This window comes from Bemisia tabaci, chromosome 8 (assembly GCF_918797505.1).
Source record: "Bemisia tabaci chromosome 8, PGI_BMITA_v3".
Lineage (NCBI taxonomy): Eukaryota > Metazoa > Arthropoda > Insecta > Hemiptera > Aleyrodidae > Bemisia > Bemisia tabaci.
This window is the reverse complement of record NC_092800.1, coordinates 4,108,994-4,134,233: the sequence shown is the minus strand read 5'-3', so window position 1 is coordinate 4,134,233 and position 25,240 is coordinate 4,108,994. Positions and strand designations below refer to the sequence as shown.

Sequence of the window (25,240 nt, the reverse complement as noted above, 5' to 3'; positions counted from 1 at the left end):
TCGTTTGTGTCATCATATATTTTAGGATGAGTTTGGTCATAAATTCATTTTTCGATCAAAGTACCATTAATTTGCGAAGTTTCAACACGAAATGTCTACCGGGACGAGTACAATCTAGGGTGAGTACCTTTTCTTTTTACCGCCGAGATCATATATTTGTGTCAACAAATCAACAAAAGTAAGGTCAAAAATGAAATCTCCGATCAAAAGTCCTCTAGGATACCGAGTTTCAACACGAAATGCCCACAAGAACGAGTAAAACTTATCTTGTGAGTAAGTTATAAATTTTTATGTTTCTCCGGAAAGTTTGAAAGAACGCGTAAAATTGTGTATTTGCGTCATTTTATTGAAAAAAGTAAGGTCAGAAATGAATTCTACGATCAAAATAGCCCAGGAATACTTTGGTTTAGCACGAAATCCCCAGGAACGAGTGAACATAGCCGCAACAAGTAAGGCGATGGGGGCATTTTTTCCTGGATGAGCCGAGCCGGGGCGAAAACCGAGTCAGTGGCTGAGAGACCAGAGCGACGGTTTTCTTGCCAACTTTTGTGAATGATCGAATATCACCACGTCCCCGTTAGAAGCTATGGTAAAGAATCGATAGTGCGATAATCGAATAGTCGCATTCGATACGATATTCGATATTCGTCCAGCTGATTCAGCACGGCGGCCAAGAATGAACAATGCATTTTCCCGCGCAATTACGCCGGTGCCCGAATTCCAGAATTCTGGATCGCTCAATTAATTGTAATGGTCGAATTTTAATTCATTTAATTATTAGCAGTTGAAACTGTCATCTTCTTTGCTCATTTAGAAGTATTTCATCAATTCGAGACGAAGATTTAACCCCAGGGCCAACGAAAATCAAGAAGAAGCCATGGGAAGTGCGGTGAAACCTAGGGTAACCTCGAGCTCTAGTGCTTGTGACACCGAAGTTCTGAGTGGATCTATACAGGTATGAGTGTATGAGTCGTTTTTCTGGTATTCCTTTCAATCATCTCTCTTTCAACTAAATCGAGGAAGCTTACACTACTGATTCCTACATGAGAACTTAGTGAAGTTCCCATAACTTACGATGTTACAACAGAATTGTCATCAGACTCCAGTGACGGAAAATGTCTTTTTGTCTGTCGCTTGACTTGTCTTGGAGACTCCACTATGGACCAAGATGTATCTCTTTATCCATTCTTATCTTATCTAGTCAATCTATGAATGCAGACCGGTTCTTGAAACTCTGTTGGTACGCCAGGACAAGATAAGGAATGTGTGAGCTTTGCGATTGGAAGTCCTTGATCTCCTAGGTCTGGACATGCCGAAATGAGTTTCAATGATCGATTCCTGTGTGAGACATGTTGACTGAAGCTAACTTTAAAGAAGGAGCCTCTGAGCACAGTGAAGAGTGTTTTACAGGTTTTGTTTCCCAATCCCCTGCATATAGCAAGAACTGTGAATATTGTTGCTACGCCTAAAGATCATCCTAGTTCGGACTCCATTGCCAGGTATTTTCGGCCTAAATTTCCTCCTCAAGAATTGTAACTTCCTCATTCCCCAAATGTCCTGTAACTCTCTCCTTCTTTCACTTTCATGTCGTTTAATCTGTGAAGGAAAGAGTTAGTTTGTCTGCATGTAGTCTTGCTGTGATAATGAGGCCAAATTCATAATTTTGAAAGCTCACCTAGACAATCTCTTCTCTTCCCTGCGAACCGATAGCTAAGCCTCTGTTTCACCTGATCATTTCTCTTTCTTTATTCAATGGGCCAGTTGCACTGGTAACAGAATCATGTTTTGATGCTTGGTTCTAGTAGATCAGCTCTAAATATAAAGATCTGTCTCAACAGCAACTCTCTACCTTGAATATTAACGGAGATATCTCACCTTGACAAACTTGATTTATGACGTCATCCACTGCGGTAGAGCGTAACATGATACGTCCCACCGTGGTGGATGACATCATAAATCAAGTTTTTATAGGCGAGATACCTTGGTTAGTATTCAACGTAGAAATTTGCTGTTTGGCCAGATCTTATCATTTTTAGTTGATCTGCAAGAATGAAGTATCATAACTAGATTCTGAGACCAGCAGGACTAGCCCATTCTTCCATTCCTATGTTATATATCCATTGTTTCAAGTCTAAATTTTTCGCAATTACCTGTTTACTCTGCTATCTAGAGGTGTCGTCAGCTAAGTTGGCACTTGTTTACATTCCACTTGCAAGCAATAGACGATATTAGTGGTGACATCATCATAGCGATTCTCCATTATATCGAATTGGATCCATACAATAACATTGGCGTAATCTCTTTCATTGCTACTACTTAATGTGAATAAATCGATGTATTTATCGCTTTTTTGTGACGTGCCACTAATAGCATCACTATAGGGGATTGACGGCAGCCTGATCGTGAGCTTAGTCAATCCTTGATTACTGTTGGATGCCTACATTATAGCTGCTTGTGTATGTTATGTATTCAAGTGCCAACTTAGCTGATGACACCTCTACCTCAAGTTAGCAGTATTACTTCTGATAGTTTTACACAAGTTTGTCCTTAGTTATTTGACCAATTTCATCTACTCTCCACCGTCAACCCTCTCTGGTATTGAATCGTGCAACACTCACGAATATTTATTTTTGGTTTTCTGTGTACTCTCCGTTTTTAATTGATTAGAGTGGGTATGTTTTTAAAACCATTCATTTCTCTATGACCATTATGTCTCTGATGGTTTTTTGCATAAATGAGTCAACCTCTCTAAATGGCAGCAGATAAGCTAACATTAACTGATGCCCTATCCAACGTCAACACATTAGATGAGCTTAGGTTATCTGATGAACAACCGTGTATCACAGCTCAGCCATGCCCTGTCATTTATCAAGCTAACTTCGTTACCAACTTCGAAGACTGGAATGGGTCCGTCACTGGCGTCAATAGGTGGTACATTGAAGAAGCTACCGTTCATGCCAGTTTGGGAAGCTTCACATTCCTGCTGCTTGACCATCGTTAATCTGTTTAATTCAATGGATGATTAATGATATTCTATGATTTTTAGAAAAATCTTGCTTTTCCAAGATAATTTTGAGTATAATGAGAGAAAATCATAAGTTTTTAGGAGGGAATGAATATCATCAAGAACTACCGTTAACATGCTTAAATTGGGGCTCAGAAAAAATGATATGACTATTTTACTCTTACCTAAATCATTACAGGGCTACAGCAGGATCAGAAAATATCATATCCAAAAAGTTAGTTCCATGCAAGTGTTTTCAACTTAAAGCAGACATTTTGAAAATTGGTAGAGGCTTCTATTTTAGAATAAAATCATTAATTATGTATTTCGTTGATGAAAGGTCTTTTGAACCTTGATTTCAATTTTTGAAGATTTCAAACTATCCAAGGAACCCATTGCAGATCGACCTTTAAATGTAGGTGTATCCATTTTTGAATCTTTATAGTATATGCACTGAAAACAGTCAATAGCTTTTTTAATTGAAATTTAATTGACACAGGTTTTGGTCGTTTTAAAAATTCAGAGCTTTGCCATGTTGTGAATTTAAAGTTGTCAATCTACCAATCCTGTAAAATATCTATTTGTAATGCTCCAGAAGGAACTGTTGGAAGATGGCTCGGAACATGCGGTCATGCTGTGCACGTGGCGATGTTGCTCTCAAGCCATCCCGCAACCGAAGTTCAATGAGCAGCCGAACTGGGTGGAAATCTATGAAAAGACTGTTGAAGTATTAGCTCCTGAAGTGAACAAGTTGCTTAATTTCATGTATTTTCAGGTGAGCATTCTAATTTTGTTAGTTTTTGACACTCGGTAGGTAATTGAAGTGGTGTATTTTAGGTGTAAACTTGCATCACATTCTCTACCAATGTGTCTAAGAAGTGTAACTGATCTTGCCAGGCCAGAAAAACATGCAAGAAAAAAGGGATATTTGAATGCTTCAAACCACAATTTCCACTAATTGCCACAATGCTAGAACATAGTTTAGGTTACCCACCTGACACCTGTAGTCTTTAGTTATATAATAAAAAGACAAATAACTGAACAAAAGTTTATCAATTACACTGATAAAATGATTCAATTAATTATCTTTGTCTTTAATATTAAAAATTTTGATAAAAATATTTACTTTATCAACTAAAATTCCTTCCCTCTGCTTTTTAGTTCCGTGCAGAAACTGGTGATGGTGCCTATATTGCACAACTGTATGATTTCTATTTATTTAGTATGATTTGGTACAATTGAAACAATAAAAATTGTTATAGTACATGCAAAATACCGGTCACCGTGCCTGGAATTACCTGGCGCATTTAGCAAGAAAACGGCCTTGCCTGTGGACTTGTCAAAGGTCCTAGTCTTTTTGATTTTCATTCAGTTTTTCCGTCTTTTGACTTTCATCTTATATTTGCCAATATTCATCGGAAAATTTCATTTTTTCTAGGATATATGCCTGAGGTTTAGGTCTCAATTGATTATACAATGATAAATTCTTGCTTGCCCAATTATAACTACTTCTTTAAACTATTGCCCAGAGGAAAGTTTCATGCTTTCAGAGAGAAAACAACTGAATGAATTTTCTGTAAATTTTCACTTAGAGACTTGTAAAATCATGAAGAATATTTAGTAGGAGTTTCAGCGAATTACAAACATTTCCTTGATCATCATGGATGAAAAATTGGTGAAGATTCTGAAACACTGCAACTGAAGAATGTCCTTTTTGTGGTTTGATTTTTTCAAAAATTCGAATTACTGAACAAATTCTGATGATGAATTTGAATGTCACTTCATCATTATGCTCTTTATACTTTACTTTGTTTACACAGCACAACAAATTTCCAGTTTTGGTTTGTCCTTCGAACCAAACCAATTTTTATCGTTTCCTATAGGTGCTAAGCAAGTCCGAAAATGCCCATATAAACTTCAGGTAAATTGTCTGGTGCTCAGGACGCGGCCAATTTGAATTTTTCAAAATTGAGAAAACCCACGATTAGATTTTTGCAAATATCTCCTCAACAGTTCATCCCACGAAAAAAAAAAAAAAAAAGAAGAAAACCAACAGAAAGAACATAAAATTTCCTATCGAAATCACCCTCCCCTGTTTTTACAGCTTACTTTTTTGGTTCTAAAATTAACGTTTTCTTCAAAAATGAGCTTTAAAATGGTGCATTTTTGCTGATTTAAGGAGAAACTTTGCTTCAAATCTCCAGCCACGATTATCTGAGAAAAAAACTGTTATGCTCATTGAAAAGAGTGTAAAATTTACTTCTAGAAAACTTATGTCAATAGTTCCTAAACTTGATTTAATTCTGTGAAATAGCAGTTCATTAGCTTCGCCCTTAAATTGTGATTTTGTCAACCATCTCCTTTAAAACCAAGAATAATAGAAGAAAAAACCTAAAACGTGGCCCAAACTGTGTAACAAGGTTGTAAAATAGTGCTGGGCCCACACTATGTGGGGGGGGGGAGGGGGCAAAGCCAAAAAGTTCAAACATTTTCGATCAGAGCCAAAAATGTTGAGCTCTAATGAGGATCAGTACAAAACTGATGGGGGAGAGTGTTCAGCTTAAGCAGTTTGCATTGGAATATTAATGTGAGGCAACGTCGAAAGATCTATAATTTTGGGTCTTTTTATACCTCAGCAGTAGATCACACTAGTCAGTGAGATCAAAAGTTCAAAAATTTTCAATCAGAATCAAAACTTTCGAGCTCTAATAAGTGTTAATACGAAACTTACCATCTTGCAGTACAAAACTTGTATCTCGAGCTTGTGCTTTGATGCGGTCTTGGATTTTGCAAGATTTTCTTGGGTTCATTGACGAGTGTGATCTTCTACTGAGGTATAAAAAGACCCAAAATTATAGATCTCTCGACGTTGCCTCACCTTAATATTCCAATGCAAACTGCTTGAGCTGAACACTCTCCCCCGTCAGTTTTGTACTGATCCTCATTAGAGCTCAACATTTTTGGCTCTGATCGAAAATGTTTGAACTTTTTGGCTTTGCCCCCTCCCCCCCCCCCCCCACATAGTGTGGGCCCAGCACTATTTTACAACCTTGTTACACAGTTTGGGCCACGCTTTAGGTTTTTTCTTCTATTATTCTTTGTTTCAAAGGAGATGGTTGACAAAATCACAATTTAAGGGCGAAGCTAATAAACTGCTATTTCACAGAATTAAATCAAGTTTAGGAACTATTGACATAAGTTTTCTAGAAGTAAATTTTACGCTCTTTTCAATGAGCATAACAGTTTTTTTCTCAGATAATCGTGGCTGGAGATTTGAAGCAAAGTTTCTCCTTAAATCAGCAAAAATGCACCATTTTAAAGCTCATTTTTGAAGAAAACGTTAATTTTAGAACCAAAAAAGTAAGCTGTAAAAACAGGGGAGGGTGATTTCGATAGGAAATTTTATGTTCTTTCTGTTGGTTTTCTTCTTTTTTTTTTTTTTTTTCGTGGGATGAACTGTTGAGGAGATATTTGCAAAAATCTAATCGTGGGTTTTCTCAATTTTGAAAAATTCAAATTGACGGCGTCCTGAGCACCAGACAATTTACCTGAAGTTTATATGGGCATTTTCGGACTTGTTTAGCACCTAGGCAACGAAAAAAATTGGTTTGGTTCGAAGGACAGAACCCATGTTGAGCGGTGTTATTCCTCAATTTATTTAATTCTATGAAACTGTACATGACATCTAGAAAAGTCTTACTTTCTACTAACAAAATCATGTTTTATGCTCAGTCCGCATTTCAGCAGCTTCTGTGGTCACGATCATCAGTTGATTGTCAACGTTGATGGTGGCCAGGAGGGTAGTTACTAGAGGGCATACTGATCATGAAAAACGTAGGTGAAAGTGTTTTCTAAGTTTGGTGCACATTTTGATCACATAACTTTTACTGTCAAGGAACAAATCAATTTAGTGAGATCATTAATCTCTAACTCCAATTATTTCTTTCACAGCAAAAAGCTATTGAAAGATTTGGTGCAGAGGTTAAAAGGCTGTGCCATGCTGAAAAGAGGAAGGATTTTTTGTAGGAAGCCTACTTGCTCACCCTAGGAAAATTATATGTTTGCGGTGCCAGATGAAGTAAAAAACATGAAATCAAGTGTGAAAAATGATTATTTTACCTATCGCCGGTAAATTCATGTCTGTGAAGTCATAAAAGATTTCTCCATTTTGAAGTTTTCTCCTGTGTACCTGAATGAAGTTCTTTTTAAAAAATGTGTGTACAGAAGTAATATTGCAAAAGTCTCTACAAGAGCTGTCCAAAAATTAATATTTAAGTCTTTTATGTTTTAATTAGAGTTTATTAGGACTGGGGAAAGAAAAGAAGAGACAAAAGTCACGTCAGTCTGAATGCATCAAATCATCAGTTGGCCCATTGGTTAGCATGTAAATATTTGTTGAATGGTGAAATTTTTGGATGTGATATTTGTCTCTTCTTTTCTTTCCCTAGTTCTATGTCTTTCAGCCATCTGGCATACCTTCAATTGTTGAGGAATTTTACCCAAATGAGTCAGGAAAATTCTTTTCTAAACTCTGTGGCAACCCTGTGTCGCATTGTGGAGAGTCAAGTCCTTTGTCCTTGACATCGAACAGTTTTCTCCCTTCCTTCTGATTCATATCAAACCTCCGTTGTAGCTCAAAAGTATCGTGACAAGTCTCTATACCATTGCTTCTTTTTTCAGTGCCGCCCAGATCTTGAAAGTCATGGCAGATTCACACACCCCGCAGGAGTCGCAGAATTTATCCATGTTTCTCGCTACACAGAACAAAATTCGAGACACGGTGATAGAGAATTTGGAAAAAATAATCGGTCACGAAGAGCTTCTGTCCGATGTTGTCAATCTGTGTGTGCACATGTTCGAAACAAAAATGTACTGGACCCACCGAAAAGCACATGCTGGTTGAAGTGAGTATCATGTCATCCCATCTTCGCGATTTGTTCGACCTTTGAAAGTGATTGGTTTTGACATTTCTTTCAAGGCCTTGAAAGTGCTTGAATTCTTCTCTACTGATAAGAGTCAGCAGTTAATTTAAAGAAATAAAGGAAACAATTTTTGATGTTTCGTTTATTGTAGGAAAACATCTTGTTTACAAACGAAATCACTGTCTTTCTGAAATGAGAATCCAAAATTGCAGACTCAAGCTCTTATCACTGGGAAATTACTGTGTTTTGGATAAAATGTGGAAAAAAAGTGAACTGTTGTTCCAGTCATAAGCCAGTTAACGTAAGACTCTGAAGATCTCAAAATTGAGATTTTAACACTACTCTCAGAAAAGTGTTTTTTAAAAATTCTCGCTGCCACTTAGATTTTAGATTTTAAACTAAAGTTTTAAATTCCAGAAATGTAACTGAAGTTTAGGCGATTCGTGAACTTTTAATAAGATTTTGTATTTTGGCCATGTGTCTCATTGTCAGTCCTTCGGCGCTGTTCTTGACTTCATAGCAAGACAGTTCTAAGTTACTCAGTATTTTTTTCTCAGGTTTCACAATATTTCGCCTTTGATAAAAAAAAAAATTAAGTTTGCAAATCATCCAAGTCTTCATTTGTGATCAGATCTGTGCAAAGTATCCTTGTCTTCTGGGAGAAAATCCTTAACTTTTTTCCAACGTTTAAACCACGCTTTTCTACTACCCAAGAATTTTTTATGGATCTTCAGGACTAACATCTCCTTCAATTCTTAAGATTTTAGGGTCAAACTTGCGTCAAAATGTCCTGATTTTCTTCATCCTCGAATTAGCAAAAAGTTATGGGAAATTTTCTCTGCGGAAAAAAGATCCCTTCCCACAGATTCGGTCACAATAACTTGAAAATACTGTCAGTAAAAACATCGTTTTGTCTTGGTTTGCAGGTCATGGGCTTTGGTTTGTTTTTGATGGACAATGAGCTCTGCAATATCAACAAACTTGATCAAAAGAAAAAACTAAATCTCAGTAAAATCGACAGAATTTTCAAGGTATCATTTTGTCAAATTTTATCACAGTGTCTCATTTTCTTCACTGACTTTGTACACTTTTCAGCAAAGCAGTCAATGATTCCAAGTTGTTTATTGTTCCAGCGTTTTCTGTATTTCTTCCTCCAACTCCCAGTTCTTCCTGTATAATAGCTTAACCCTGTATGGCATTAATCAATTTTGGATCTTTGGTTCTATTATCTAGTTTTTCCAAAGTTTCTATTTTTGTTTTTTGTAATAATTATAAAAGGACGAATCCTGTGATGGTTGTAAAAATGAAATAAAACAAAAGAAAAATTTGATAACTCAAGGTGACACCCTGCCATAGTACTGTACTAAAATCTGACCGATTAAAATCCATCAACACGATGAGCGCATCGGCAAACTCTGAAATGCACTCATAACTTCACAATCTGCGTAAGAAATTTGCGGTTTTTTGAGCTTCCCGCTTCAAAAACGATACTACGGCACAGGTGAACATTTTGTAAGAGGAGTCGTTCCATCGTCGGCAATAATCATCATAGCCGACGCCAATCCGCCAAAACACGTTTGATGGGACGAGATAACACCTGAACTGGATTAGACCAGATAACAATCGGTGTGTTAACGTTCATATTTTCCACGCCCGAATTGATTGACCTTGAACTCTCCTTGAATTACGCGCGGAACTGCGTGCAAGCGTCGGCCATGATGAATATCGCCGACGATGGAGCGACTCCTCTAACAAAATGTTCACCTATGCCGTAGTATCGTTTTTGAAGCGGGAAGCTTAAAAAAACGCAAATTTCTTACGCAGATTGTGAAGTTATGAGTGCATTTCAGACTTTGCCGATGCCTCATCGTGATTTTTGAGGCATTATCTACAAGAAACAACTCTTATTTTTGCTCTAATTTAAGGATGTCCCCCATGTCCTCACAGGGATTTGGCAGGGACAGGAACAGGAACAAAATTGGGTAAACTGCAAAAACTGGAAAATCAAACTTTTACCATACCCACTTGAATTTTGGTTTTTCTATCCTTCATGAACTCCATTCATGGTGAATATTTTGTATCAATCTTTAATATTCTAATCTTATTTTTTTTTAAATCACTGTCTAGATCAATTTTCCATGTCTGATGTCTTTCTCCTTTTCTTTTTTCAGAATCTAGAGGTTTTCCCTCTCTTTGGTGACGTGCAAATAGCGCCATTCAACTATATGAAGCGCTCGAAGCATTTCGACCCTGGAAAATGGGCCTTTATCGAGCTCTACTACGATCAGTCCCCAAGCTGATTTGATGGTGCACTTGCTGCAAATTCAAAAAGACATGTCAAGTACATCGGTGAGCTTGCTATCTACAGTAATGAGGTACCTCCTCTCCCGCTCACAAATCCCTTCTCCATTTTTATTGTTATTTTAATTTTTTATACCTCTGCTTTAGAAATAACAAGTGTGAATGAACAGTATCCAACAAATAAAGCGAGAAGTGTTGTAATAAGTTTTAAACATGGAGCATTCTCATAAGAAATTGAATTTCCATTGAAATCTAGTGTATCGAGCTCGTTATCTTTTTTCGTTATTTGCCAGTATCAACCATTTATCTTGAAACATTTTTTCATCTGAAAGTAACTGTTAAATTTTTGCCAAGCTTGTAGTGACTAATAGATGCGCTTTCTTCTGTCAGTAGGTTGTTTGTACACTGGTAGTGTATGAAAGCTTAGAAGCCTCTGGAGTGTAGAGGGTCATTCCATGTAGAACCTACCAGCCATGCAACCGCCTGACTCGGATTTTGATGATAAATTTTTTCTTGATCAGACCACCAAATAATGAACTTCTGCAAAATATTAGGTCTCAAATCGAAAAACTCACTGAGATATGAATTTTTGAAGTTTAAAGAATTTTCAAGAAAGAGACGTTTCGAACTTCCGAGAAAGAGAGGGTCGTTTTTCCCAATAAAATTCACCCCGGGCCTATTTTTCGTTGGATTGAAGTGAAAATTTGACACAATGTCAATAAAAGTATGTAGACTTGAGAAAAAAATGCATAAAATGTTTGACTTTACCCATTGATGTGCTGCGGTTGATTGTTCTTTGTGATTTTGTCTGATTTTAGCGTCAAAACCTTCCCCCCTTCAAATGCCCATAACTTTTGAGCTGCAAGTTATTTTTTGCTCCTAAGAGTATGAGAAAGACGCCTAAAGAACAATTCTGATGGCGTTTTGGGCTCTAGTATCTTTTTTTTTCACTTTTGTCCAAAAAAGGCCTGAAAAACTGAAAATAACACCAAAATTGTTCCGATAATCGTCCATTACCCTGAATAGTCAACTCAAAAATCGCTCAATTTTTGCCTGAATGGTCCTTACTGTGTGTACAATATGTTTGAAAAATAAAATCAATGGTATTTTGGGTTTCAATATCTTTAACTTCGAGTTTTTTCCGAAAGAAGGCAAGCAAAACTGAAAAACACTGAAATTACACCAATTATCGGCCCTAACTTTGGAGTAGCAACTCAAAAATTGCTCACATTTTTACTGAATGGTTCTCACTGCATGTGAAATGCGTCTGAGGAATAAAAGTGATGGTATGTTGGGTTTCCATAACCCTTTTCCCAACATTTTTACTCAAGAAAGGTTCGCTCACTGAAAAAAGCGCTAGGAAAAATCTCATTATTTTTTGCAAAGTTATTTTTTGCTCCAATTTTTTTTAAAATGCTCCTTAGATTATTAGAAAGACGCCTAAAGAACAATTCTGATGGTGTTTTTGGGCTTTAGTATCTTTTTTTTTCACTTTTGTCCAAAAAAGGCCTAAAAAACTGGAAATAACACCAAAATTGTTCCGATAAGCGACCATTACCCTGAAAAGTCAACTCAAAAATTGCTCAATTTTTGCCTGAATGGTCCTTACTGCGTGTGCAATATGTTTGAAAAATAAAATCAATGGTATTTTTGGTTTATGTATCTTTAACTTCGAGTTTTTTTCCGATAAAAGGCCAGCAAAACTGAAAAACACTGAAATTACACCAATTATCGGCTCTAACGTTGGAGTAGCAACTCAAAAATTGCTCACATTTATACTGAATGGTTCTCACTGCATGTGAAATGCGTCTGGGGAATAAAAGTGATGGTATGTTGGGTTTCCATAACCCTTTTCCCAACATTTTTACTCAAGAAAGGTTCGCTCAACTGAAAAAAGCGCTAGGAAAATCTCATTAACCGACCATTTTATTGAAAAAGCAATTGATTGGGGGCCCAGATTTTTCACCGAAGGACTCTTGTTGTATGGGAAGCACACTAACTTAAGGAGTGAATATAGTGTAATCATGGTTGTAGTAGTTTTCCCCTTCACTCCAATCTTTACGATCGGCTTTAAAGTAAGGAAATAAAACTGCAGGTATCCCTGAACTGATGGGGGTTCCCTATTCACATTTAAATGTGATTTACAGTCTAGACTCCTGGATGGCATCATTATGAGGTTAATAACTTTCAAATGTATTCTGACATTAAAAATCTGAGGACAAGATAAAAAGCGCTAATAGGAATTATCAGGACATTTAATTGTTAAAAATTGAGGAAGGTTATTCATGCTGACTAGAGTTGAAGTATTGTAATTATTAGTTTTGAAAAATTGAGTTTTCTCTTTATTTCCTCAACATCTCAAGCAAGGGTTTCACTCTTAATGGGAGGGGAAAAATATGTACAAAAATCATGTCTTCAGATATTTTACGATAAAAAAATAGAATGTTATCAATGAAGTAACTGTAAGGCTTCCCTTGATTTACTCAATTCAGAACTTAGTTCCTTTTTCAACTCGAAGCATTAAATTTACTTCAAAAAACTTTTTAATTTTCAGATCTATAAATTAGACTGTTGCTGATTTAGATCATGATCTTGTTTCCCCTCAATAATTACTCTAACCCAGAGTAAGTTAAAGTTATGCTAGAAATCACAACAAATTCGTATGTTGCATGTGCGCATGATAGGCATTGGTTCTTTGGGCTTGCTCTATCCAAATCAGAGGAAGGCAACGATTTTGAGTTTTCATTTTTGTATCCGTCCGCCTCCGTGAAAATTAAAAAGGTTTTTGAAGTAAATTTAATGCTTCGAGTTGAAAAAGCAACTAAGTTCTGAATTGAGTAAATCAAGGGCAAACCTTACAGTTACTTCAATGACAACATTCTATTTTTTTATCGCAAAATATCTAAATACATGATTTTTGTACATATTTTTCCCTCCCTTTAGGAGTGAATCCCTTGCTATATTCACTCCTCGAGTTAGTGTGCTTCCCATACAACAAGAGTCCTTTGGTGAAAAATCTGGGCCCCCAAATCAATTGTCAGTAAATAATCAGCCAATTGTCAGCCAATTAATTGTCATCAAAAGTCAGTAAATCACATTTAAATGTAAATAGGGATCCCCATCAGTTAAGGGATACCTGCAGTTTTATCTCCTTACTTTAAAGCCGATCGTAAAGATTGGAGTGAAGGGGAAAACTACTACAACCATGATTACACTATATTCACTCCTTAAGTTAGTGGGCTTCCCATACAACAAGAGTCCTTTGGTGAAAAATCTGGGCCCCCAATCAATTGCTTTTTCAATGTAATGGTCGGTTAATGAGATTTTCCTAGCGCTTTTTTCAGTTAAGGGAGCCTCTCTTGAGTAAAAATGTTGGGAGAAGGGTTATGGAAACCCAACATACCATCACTTTTATTCCTCAGACGCATTTCACATGCAGTGAGAACCATTCAGTAAAAATGTGAGCAATTTTTGAGTTGCTACTCCAAAGTTAGGGCCGATAATTGGTGTAATTTCAGTGTTTTTCAGTTTTGCTTGTCTTCTTTCGGAAAAAACTCGAAGTTAAAGATATTGAAACCCAAAATACCATTGATTTTATTTTTCAAACATATTGTACACACAGTAAGGACCATTCAGGCAAAAATTGAGCGATTTTTGAGTTGACTATTCAGGGTAATGGACGATTATCGGAATAATTTTGGTGTTATTTTCAGTTTTTCAGGCCTTTTTTGGACAAAAGTGAAAAAAAAGATACTAAAGCCCAAAACGCCATCAGAATTGTTTTTTAGGCGTCTTTCTCATACTCTTAGGAGCAAAAAATAACTTGCAACTCAAAAGTTATGGGCATTTGAAGGGGGGAGGGTTTTGCCGCTAAAATCAGACAAAATCACAACGAACAATCAACCGCAGCACATCAATAGGTAAAGTCAAACATTTTATGCATTTTTTTCTCAAGTCTGCATACTTTTATTGACATTTTGTCTAATTTTCACTTCAATCCGACGAAAAATAGGCCCGGGGTGAATTTTTTTCGGGAAAAATGACCCTCTCTTTCTCGGAAGTTCAAAACGTGTCTTTCTTGAAAATTCTTAATACTTCAAAAATTTATATCTCAGTGAGTTTTCCGATTTGAGACCTAATATTTTGCAGAAGTTCATTATTTGGTGGTCTGATCAAGAAAAAAATTTATCATCAAAATCCGAGTCGGGCGGTTGCATGGCTGGTAGGTTCTATATAGAATGACCCTAGAATAAGTTAAATGAGGATTTACTGCCTTTCTACTAAACAAGAACTGAAAGGAAAGGGAACCATTCAGGCCTTTTGCCAATTGTTTTTGTGCCAAGTTCATATATTTAATGGAAAAAACGTGTAATAGAGGTTGCTTGCGCAGTATACCAAGAATGTTTTATCATGTTAAGACAATGAGACATGAATGCATAGTATATCCAAGAAAGCATCAAGCATGCTACCAATTGTGTCTAGCATGGGGTTTATGGGGGAGCCGTGTGTAAAATTGGGCCTGAGGTGGGTTTACCTGAGTTAAAGAAACCAAGGATGTCCTAGCAGTCGTTCAGGTAACAAGCACAAGACATGGGAATAGTTAACGCTGAAAGCAATGTAGCCTCTATGCCTATCTTGCAACAGATCTGGATTGATAAACTTTCCCTTTGAATCTCCCATGCAGAAGGAAACAGCATTAGCGGTCCTCTGCTCCCATCCAATTTTCCTTATCCTAGATTTTGTCCCCTGTGTGTTTCAGCAATAGTCCAACCGTTCGCTTTGAAATATAAGCATAACGAGCTATGGCCAACAGCTGGGGCGGTTGGACTTAATTCTTCTTCTTAATTTTAAGGTTAACACAACATTCAAAGAAATGAGAACAGATAAGGAAAATAAGGAAACAGCCGATTTAGCCTTGTGTGGTTTACAATTGCTGTCCAAATGGAGTAGTGTTGTCACAGAGCTTTACTCAAGGAAGTTGTTGCACCCGACGGATCATCATCAAAATGAAGAATGCCCACAAGAAGCTGAAGAATATGAAAGAGTAAGTACATCACCATTCTTGGAATGTCCACTCTAGGTCATAGCATTTTTTTAAGTTATTCATTTAACTTTCCCCCTCCCTGAGAAAATTGAGTGAAGTCCTGCGCCATTGTGCTGAACTTTGGATGTTCATTGCCAGGTTTGCAGCCTTTAGAGCGAAGGAAAGTGAAGCCATGTGGATCATCAATTTATTACAGTAGCAATTTTGATAAGTTAGCAGTATGAGGTTTCCCCCAATTAAATCAGCGGAAAATCCTTTTGAAGGGAGGGTGAGTTACACATAGAGATTTTTTATTTTACACTATCAGTCGATATGATTAATTGTTAAAATATATCTAGATGGAGGCAGAAGAGTGTTGCCAGCTTGCAAGAGCTGCCTTTGATTCTGTACTGTAGGATTTCGTTACATTGAAAATCGAAGATATTTGAACTGAATCACAGAGCTCATCATTTTGAGAAAGTCAAAAATCTTTTTGGAAGATACCAGAATGTAAGGAAATTTTCGTATTCATTGGCACTCCGGATAATGTGTATTTTTCATAATTCTCAATTTATCCTTTTGTCTCTTTATTTTAATATATTTCTTAATGTAGTCAGCACTTCAAATTCTATTTTTATTCAAGCATTTCTTTAAATCTTTTCAAATTTCTCTTCGTTGCTTTTAACCTTTACTTTCCTTTGTTCAGGCAACTTGCTACAACTACACGGAAGAGGAAAAATTTGCGCTAATCGAGGTTATTGCAATGATCAAAGGCCTGCAAGTTTCTATGTCTCGTATGGAAACCTTTTTTACCGAAGCCATCAGACGCAATACTTATGCCGAACTCAGAACTTTGTGCAAGTAATTCTCAGAGAGCCTTTCAGAAAAGCCATAAAGAACAAAAGAGACCTAATCAGAAGGTACATTATATTTTCCTTTCTTTCCTTTAAATTTCTTCAATTCGGGTGGGATTTGATAGCTTCGCCGCGGAAAGCTTTCATTCTGAGTGCCTTTTCGTGTGGTCTCCAGATGGGTTGTGTAGTACTGGAACGACTGCTTGATTTGGTAGTAGTTGCTTTGGTTTTGCATGATTCAAGACCCGGCCCCACCTATAAGTAGTAAGTCTCTCTCGCCTCATTTAGGAGTTAGAGCTTATAAAACCAGATCTCAGCGGTTCGCGCCCTAACAAAGCGGACCGCGAGCAATGTATAAAAATATCAAAGCACAACCCTGATTCCCTGCTACCATCAAACCCCTATTGCACTAATGCACGCTTTTAACCGTCTAAATTGTTATTTAAACACATCAAGCACAACCCATTAAACTCGTATCGTAACAATGTACTCTCTTGCACCATCTAAATTTGCTACTAAATTATTATATATTTATTTTTGTTTTGGTTTTTGTTTACATATATTGCTGCTTGCTGTTTTTGCTTTAAGTTAGTTTCTTACTTGGGTTGTTGCAAAGCTTGCGGTCCAGGCCGCCACCCCCTGAATTTTTTTTTCTTTTTTTTTCTTTTTTTTTCTTTTTTTTTTTTTTTTCTTTTTTTTTCTTTTTTTTCTCTTTTTTTTCTTTTTGCTTTTACTCTTCTCTACTTTGCCAACCTTGTAGTGACTAATAGATGTGCTCTCTTCTGTCAGTAAGTTGTTTGTACAGTGGTAGTGTTTGAAAGCTTAGAAGCTTCTAGAGTGTAGAATAAGTTAAAAGAGGATTTACTGTCTTGTTACTAAAGTGTATGTGTTTAGCAGAAAAGTGTCTGCAATAATGGAAAACTAGTATCAGTGACCGCGGGAAGTGTGCACATCGGAAAAATGCCTGGGGATGGAAGTTGCCTTTTCAGAGCATTACTACATCATAAATGCAGACGGTTTTCCCAGAAAGAGTACCTGAAGGAGGCGCGACTCGTCTAAGACTGATCATTTGTGAGCATCTGATCAAGAATGTGAGACAACCGAGTGTTTTATATAACGTACTTGAGACAGCCAGTCAGGATAGTGCACTCATGGAAATGAATTTTTTTTTCCCCCCTTTTTTTCTCTTCTTTTTTCTCTCTTTTTCTCTCTCTCTCTCCTTTGCCAAGCTTGTAGTGACTAATAGATGCGCTTTCTTCTGTCAGTAGGTTATTTGTACAGTGGTATTGTATGAAAGTTTCGAAGCTTTTAGAGTGTAGAATAAGTCAAAGGAGGATTTACTGCCTTTTTACTGAACAAGAACTGAAAGGAAAGTGTGTGTGTTTAGTGGGCAAGCATCAGCAATGATGTAAAAACTAGTATCAGTGACCGCGGGAAGTGTGCACATCCGAAAAATGCCTGGGGATGGAAGTTTCCTTTTCAGAGCATTACAACATCATAAATGGAGACTGTTTGCCTAGAAGGAGTACCTGAAGGAGGCGCGACTCGTCTAAGACTGATCATTTGTGAGCATTTGATCAAGAATGTGAGACAGCCGAGCGTTTTGTATAATGTACTTACTTGAGACAGCCAGTCAGAATAGTGCATTCATGGAAATGAATTTTTTTTTTTCTTTTTTTTTCTGTCTCTCTTTCTCTCCTTTGCTAAGCTTGTAGTGACTAATAGATGCGCTTTCATCTGTCAGTAGGTTGTTTGTACAGTGGTAGTATATGAAAGCTTTGAAGCCTCCGGAGTGTAGAATAAGTTAAATGAGGATTTACTGCCTTTCTACTAAACAAGAACTGAAAGGGAAGGAAACCATTCAGGCCTTTTGCCAATTGTTTTTGTGCCAAGTTCATGTGTCTGATAAAAAAAAAAAACGTGTAATAGAGGTTGCTTGCGCAGTATACCAAGAATGTTTAATCATGTTAAGACAATGAGACATGAATGCACAGTATCCAAGAATGCATCAAGCATGCTACCAATTGTGTACAGCACGGGGTTCATGGGGGGAGCCGTGTGTAAAATTGGGCCTGAGGTGGGTTTATCTGAGATAAAGAAACCAAGGATGTCCCAGTAGTCGCTCAGGTAACAAGCACAAGACATGGGAATAGTTAACGCTGAAAGCGACGTAGCCTCTGTGCCTTTCTTGCAACAGATCTGGATTGATAAACTTTCCCTTTAAATCTCCCATGCAGAAGGAAACAGCATTAGCGGTCCTCTGCTCCCATCCAATTTTCCTTATCCTAGATTTTGTCCCCTGTGTGTTTCAGCAATAGTCCAACCGTTCGCTTTGAAATATACGCATAACGAGCTATGGCCAACAGCTGGGGCGGTTGGACTTAATTCTTCTTAATTCTTCTTTCCTTTAAATTTCTTCAATTCCTTTCTTTAAAGTATTATTTTTTAGGGTGAAAAGTTTCTGAAAAGTCTGGTGCAACGTGCCAAAGCATTCCGTTGCAGAACTTTGAAATTCTTTCTGCAGGCCATAACATTTAATTATTTTCAATTCCAAGAGATTTGGCACAAAAAAAAAAAAAAAAAAAAAAGTGATTTTTGTGATCTAGGTCTCTACATAATAGATTTTGTTACATGCACCACAAAAATCTTCCAATCATTAAAATCTCTTGGCTCTAGTCAGTTTTTGTTTCTTTTTTGCATTTATTTTCTCTGTGGAATTTTGGCAGTTTTAAGCCAAACATTTCAATTTTTTAAAGCACAAATGAAAATTTATATTTTAGAATTAATCATTCATAAAAAAAATAATCGCCTCCTCTCCTCTTCCAAAAAAATTCTTGCAGTTCAATTTTAATGCATTTAGACAGGATTTTAGTTTTTCAATTTAACCATGATCAGGGCTTATTATGAGGTTAACTTTGCTTAATATATGTTCTTTTCATTTTTACATTGCAGTATTTTGATTTCTGTTCGAGAAACATGTGCCGATTGGCAGCGAGGGGTTGAGCCATCAGCGGATCCTGCGCTGAAAGGATAGAAATATTCTGATTCTGGCTTTGGTATCAAAGTGCCTCGAAGGAATGTCGGTATGTAACTAAATTATGTACCACTTAATTAAGATGAAAAAAATCTGAAGCTCATTTCATTTTAGCCTCAGGGTTCCCAGATGTTAGGACTTGTCGTAAAATTTTGGAAAAAGTGCTGATTTTTGCAAATTGGTGAGTGAAATTTGTGCTGATTTTTGCCAATTTTGTGCTGATTTTTGATAAATATGTGCTGATTTTTCTTGGGATAACGTACTTTCATGAAAATAGGCGGTATTTTCACGTTTTTTTGGTGGCAGCATGGAGTGGATAGAGGGAAAAGGGAAAAGGAGAGAAAATGGGAAAACAAACAAAGAGGCAAGCATACAAGCAATGAAGCTCAGAGAAAATGGCGTCTATTTAACCGGTCGAAACCTTACTAAGTTTCTTATTAGTTTTATAAAAGTTACCTGTCCAGAGTTTATTTCTTGTTAAATTCGTTGTAAGTTCGATGTTCATGTCTTGCCATGGATGAAGAGGAGGACGCCTTTACTCACCTGGTTTTCTACGCAGAGGAAGGTAAGTGAATTCTTTTGCTGTGTGTACTTTCTCTAACTCTAACTGGAAACTTATGCAGGAGGGTTCACTTTGCTGTGTTAAGTCAAAGCCTTGGCAAGGCTAACTCGGAAAATTACGCATCTCGTCTGTCATGTCTCTAAATGTCCTCCAACACTTCAACTTTATGGAAGTATGGTGGCACCAAATAATTGGAAATTTTTAGCGAATTTTCTCTGCGCTTGCAAGGAAAATTATTTAGAAAATTAAGATAGTTACAGTCGTTGAATATTTTGCCGATCAGAGATGTATCAGCAACTGTTGAGCATCATGGGAAGAACAGCACGTACCGTATACACAAGAGACAGTGTATGATCCTCTCTCTGCACAATCATGGGTTTCAAAATTGTCTGAAGCCACCTTTCCCTTATCTTAGTAGTGTTTTGTGATGTATTTGTATAAAGCGTACCAATTTTATCTCTGATGATGACTGTTTTTGGCACAGTGAGGTGTATGCTGATTGGTTGAAGAGGAAAACAATAGCAATTAGCGCTAGTCTTGCTGCTGGTAACAGTTGTTGTCAGAAAGAAAAAATGCTGACAGTGCCTGACCTCTGAACACTGTAGTTGAGTAAATAATTATAATTTTTACACTTGTCAATGGCTCCATTGAGTACTTATATCTATGAGCGCTAGGAAATTTTGCGGAACGCACCTAGGAAAAATTTTGAGTTGGAGACATTAGTGATCGAAATGCAGGAAAATCTGAAATTTTAAAATGTCCTCTGAGAAGATTCATACAGTCCTCAACCAAATCTTTCATTCAATTTAAAAGATAAAAATGTTTCACAAATGGGTTTTGTATGTGTCTCAAAACTTTTTCTCCCCCCCCTTTTTCAGGAGATGAATCAAGACCCAGAGAAACTGAAGCCGAGCAAGAAGGAGGCGACGATTCAGAACCTAGGATCATAACCGTTCAAGCAGATGTTCATGAACCACCAGAAACCAGCATAGGTACGCGTTTCACTTCGCTTTTACCTTTATTGTCATAGTTTAAAAGTGATTTGATCTGTTAGGGCCAGTTGACTGGGTGGTGAAAAAGCCAACTACAAATGAAGTTCAGTGGAAAGGATGAATTCACCTTGCTTCATTGATAATTCGTCACTGGTAATCTTGCATATTTTGTTTGAGCATGGCAATTAGTTTGAATTTATATGTCAAGCCCTGTTGAATGGGTTTTTTTGTTAATATATCATGCAAGGTAAAGGGACAAATCACCAAGTGCAAAAGAAATTGGTAAGATCTGTATATTCTTCAATTTTAACATACGAACCTGTCTCAAAAGTCAAATGAGCCTGTAGACAAGGTACAAACTGGAGCCTCTAAGTAAATGTAATCTCATCAAAACTTCATGTAAAAACTTTCAATACCAATGAAAGTTTCATTTGTGTATTGTGTGAGATAGAAACAACAAGAGTCCACAACTGTTTCACAGTTATATGGAACAGGTTTAAAATGTACTGTATGAGGATTGACTTCAGCAGCATTTCAGTGCATAGAGACTTGAATGTACTCTGTGGGCCAATGTCAATGATTTCTACCAGGTGGGAGGTAGAGTACCTTTATGGACATTGGGAGGTGTCTGTAATCTTCTTCTGATTTGAAAGCCTTTTCATGTATGTATATATGCAGATAAAGCGCCCTATTATTATTTTTCTCTTTCTCTTCCATTTGAAAATATCTCCATTCTTTGTTGACAGAAGTTAAGGAAAGAAAGTATGATTCCAACAAAACCTCAAAAACTAAAGACAAGATGGAGGATCTCGGAAACGTTCATCCAAAAATAACCACAAAGAAGACAAAGGATTGCGATGACCCAGAAATTGTAAGTATTCATAAAATCACTAAGACAATCGATATTTTATTGCGAATTGGTGTTACCTAACATATTTTTTTTTTAAAAACAAAATTAATCCATGCCAATGCAGTGTTCCAATAAGCCTAACATTCTAGGTAAATACTGTGCTTAAACTAGAGAGCAGTAGTATCGGTAATAAATTTTAATGCTCAGTCATCATGGTGAATGAAAAATCAATAGCAATGTCATTTTCCATTATGATTGCATCACTCAAGATTCTTGAGTCAAGACGTTTTATTTAATTCTGAAAGCCATCTGAAAACATAGAACTTGAGGGTCACTTGTGTCATTAACTTAAGTAGGGGGGAGAATTCTGTTTACAATAATGTGTGCAACAAGGAGAAAGAAAAAACCGAGCATTTCCTTTGAAGTGAAAGAAAAAGCTGAAGGTTTTATGGGGGGAGCTTTTTAAAGAATGTTGACTAGTGGAAAAAGTGAGTTTGGTAGCTTTTAGATTGTCTTTAAAAACAGAAAAAGAGAGTGGAGCAACAAATTAGTACTGTTATTTATAAGGAAAATTTTCAAACGTAGCCTTACGTTTGTTTCCAGATGCCTGCTCCACTTCCAGAGAGCTCCAGTACAAAGATTCCTTCTCCACGTCCAGAGAGCTCTCCAGTACAAAGATTCCTTCTCCACGTCCAGGGAGCTCCAGTACAAAGATTCCTTCTCCACGTCCAGGGAGCTCCAGTACAAAATTCCTTCTCCACGTCCAGGGAGCTCCAGGACCAAAGATTCCTGCTCCACTTCCAGGGAGCTCCAGGACAAAGAAACTTGGAATCACATCAGCAGCAAAAAAATTCACCAAGACCACGTTGAAGCCTAAAATACAGACCACTATGAAGTCCTTTACTTTCTCAACATCTTCTCCTTCCTCTTCCAAACTCTCTTGTTCTTCTCCAGCGAATTCAGCTGACCCCCAAAAAGGAACTGAAAGTAAGAAGAACAATCCCTTTGATGATTCTCAAGATGACATCATCGAAGCTATCAGTCTTGACGAAGACACACCTGATACACCTCCTTTGACAGTAAGAAGTCACCCAGTTAAAATTCCAAAATTGGATGGAAAAAAGGTGGACAAACCTGCGTGCCATGAGCCTCTAAAAGATAATTCTCAAGAAAACCAACCTGAGATGAGCATGACCGATAAGGAAAGAATATCTTCCCCTCCTATTTCAAACGAAGGTGTTAATCTAGAAGAATTTGATACTCTGTCACCGTCAGAAGAGACACCCCTGCCAAATGAAAGCGAAGAGGAACTTGTTGCAGAAAGTAGCAGTGAAGAAGAAAGTTCAGAGGGTGACAGCTCAGTCGATTCTAATGATTCCAACTCAACAATTTGGAATAGATCCAAGAGAAAGAAACGCAGAACAAAGAAACGCAAAGGTATTCGACACAAATATCGAAGTGCCTGGGAGGCTGATGACAGATTTAAGGACTGGATAAGGAAAAGTAGCAAAGGTCAAAGGCATTTTTATTGTCTACCCTGCAATCAGCATTACTTATGTCAAGGAGGGACCTCTGTTGTTGACAAGCATGATAAAAGTGCCAAACATTGCAGCAATTTGGAGTCTATCAAGAATGTAGCTGACGTTTTTCAAACAAAGAAAAAGATTGACACCTCTTCCAAAGAACGTAAGATAAAAGAGGCGGAGATCCGAATGTGTTTGTTTATGGGCGAGCATAATATTTCATTTAATTCTGCTGACCATTTGGTTTCACTGATAAAGGCAGTAGCTCCAGTCGCTAATGAAATGACCTGTAACAGAACGAAGTGCACCCAAATATTGAAAAATGTCATTGCCACAGACACTGTCGAATCTCTGATCGAACAACTCAAAGCAGATGACTTTGCACTCATCCTTGATGAGAGTACTGATCGCACCGACAAGAAGAGCCTCGGGCTTGTTACTCGATATGTTACGAAAGACTTGCGGGTGATTGACCAGTTCCTTGCTCTCCTCCCTTGTCCAGATGCTACAGCTGCAGGTCTCCACAAAACCATAACTGATTATTTAAAAAAAAATGATATTCCTTACCGCAAAAACATGGTTGGTCTGGGGTCCGATGGGCCAAATGTGATGACAGGAGTTCACAAAGGTCTACACAAGTTATTCAAAGATGAAATTCCTCATTTATTTTCACTCAAATGTACTTGTCATTCCTTAGCAATTGTCGCTAGCAATGCCTGTGAAGAGCTGCCCAAGGAAGTAGAGGCTCTTTTAAGGGAAGCATATGGCTACCTGCAGCACAGCTGTAAGCGGCTAATTGGAGTCAAAGAATTCCAAGACTTTGTGGGAGTGAAACCGCGTATGATTTTAAAATTTTTTGATGTCAGATGGCTGTCCCTTGAAAGGTGTGTAGATCGATTCCTCGAGCAGTGGTCTGCTTTAAGGTTGTTTTTTCAATCTGAAGTTTTTGAAGAGAAGTCAGAAGCAGCCAAACCTATTCTGCAGAAATTTAACGCTGTCAATAAGCTTTACCTCATGTTTCTTAAATCTACTTTGCCTCTGTTAACCGACTTAAACTTAGAATTTCAATCAGAAAAGCCAAAAGTACACAAAAGAGGTGTGTGAAAAAACGGCCAAAAATGCCTCAAGGCATTTTCGAATTTCGATCTTTTGGGGTGATACAGTAGCTTCCGAGACGCCCAATACCGGTCGCCGTTTTGCGTAGAAGCGCCGGGTTGCGACGTTGCCATTTTTTAAAGTGGAAACGTATAAAAATTCATATCTCTGCCGCATCTCAACCGATTTCAATGAACTTTTTTTTAAAATGTTCTTCTTAGATAGAGCTATCTAGTGATATATAGTTTTCTGGGGTTTACTTGGCTTTAAGTGGCACTTACGCGGTTTTAGCAGTTTTTGATAGACACAAAAGTTTTGTTTTTATTTTACCACGATCGTGGAATCGACGGAATCTAAACAAAAACCAATCTAAATGAAAGTTCAGATTCTCACCTTTCTAACGAGCACAAGATCATCCCGGGGAAACGTTTAGTTCCCGAGATATGACCGCTCAAAGTTGGTCACATGCACTTTTGCGCAATGTGAATGCGTCTTATCGCTGAGTCAGGCGCGAACTAGGGGTCCCTTATGTTCAATATACATTGAAATAATTACACAGAGTAGTAAGGTGTACAACACGAGCCGTATTTTCACCTTCGGCTGCCGATGTGCGACGTTGCCATTTTTTGAAGTGAAAACTCTTAAAAATGTATAACTCCGCTGCATTTCAACCGATTTCAATGAACTTTTTTTTAAAATTTTCCTCTTAAATAGAGCTATCTAATGGCATTTAGGTTTCTGGATTTTATTTACCTTGGGGAGGCACTTAGGTTGTTTATATGGTTCTTTGCAGAGATTTTTCATACAAAAAATAGTATTGCTATTTTTTTTCCCCCGCGGGTTGTGGGAGGGTTTGAAATGGCAAAATTTAAAAGAAAGAACTTTTAAAAAAGGGATTATTTTAATCACTATTCTTACGTGTACAAATATTGAAAGCAACGCTCTCATTGTATAAGAGAAGGTGGTGTTGCTAATTTACCAAGATTTTTGCATTATACTTTAAGCGATGGTGATCTTCCGATCTAGTTTGAATGTTGTAAAAAATCGGGGTAAATACAGACCCCCTTCCGAAAAAAAAGA

The 25,240-nt window shown here is 37.3% G+C and overlaps 1 protein-coding gene and 1 pseudogene across 1 annotated transcript; both read left to right on the top strand.

Moving 5' to 3' along the window:
• The window catches only part of LOC109036053 (cytoplasmic FMR1-interacting protein-like), a 36,712-nt pseudogene that overhangs the window by 1,101 nt on the left and 10,371 nt on the right, over positions 1 to 25,240 (top strand).
• Positions 19,194 to 22,531, top strand: LOC109039942 (uncharacterized). Its single transcript, XM_019055673.2, has 4 exons — positions 19,194 to 19,703; positions 20,579 to 20,692; positions 21,439 to 21,563; positions 22,146 to 22,531. Exons 1-4 carry the CDS (start codon positions 19,652 to 19,654, stop codon positions 22,410 to 22,412), a joined length of 558 nt encoding a protein of 185 aa, XP_018911218.2. The 5' UTR covers positions 19,194 to 19,651; the 3' UTR covers positions 22,413 to 22,531.

What these genes read in the sequence shown, in the direction of transcription:
- LOC109039942 (XM_019055673.2), top strand. Translation starts at nt 19,652, where the DNA reads ATGGATGAAGAGGAGGACGCCTTTACTCACCTGGTTTTCTACGCAGAG. An exon ending in GGTTTTCTACGCAGAGGAAG is followed by an intron (nt 19,704 to 20,578) that starts GTAAGTGAATTC and finishes CCCCTTTTTCAG; the next exon opens with GAGATGAATCAAGACCCAGA. An exon ending in ACCACCAGAAACCAGCATAG is followed by an intron (nt 20,693 to 21,438) that starts GTACGCGTTTCA and finishes CTTTGTTGACAG; the next exon opens with AAGTTAAGGAAAGAAAGTAT.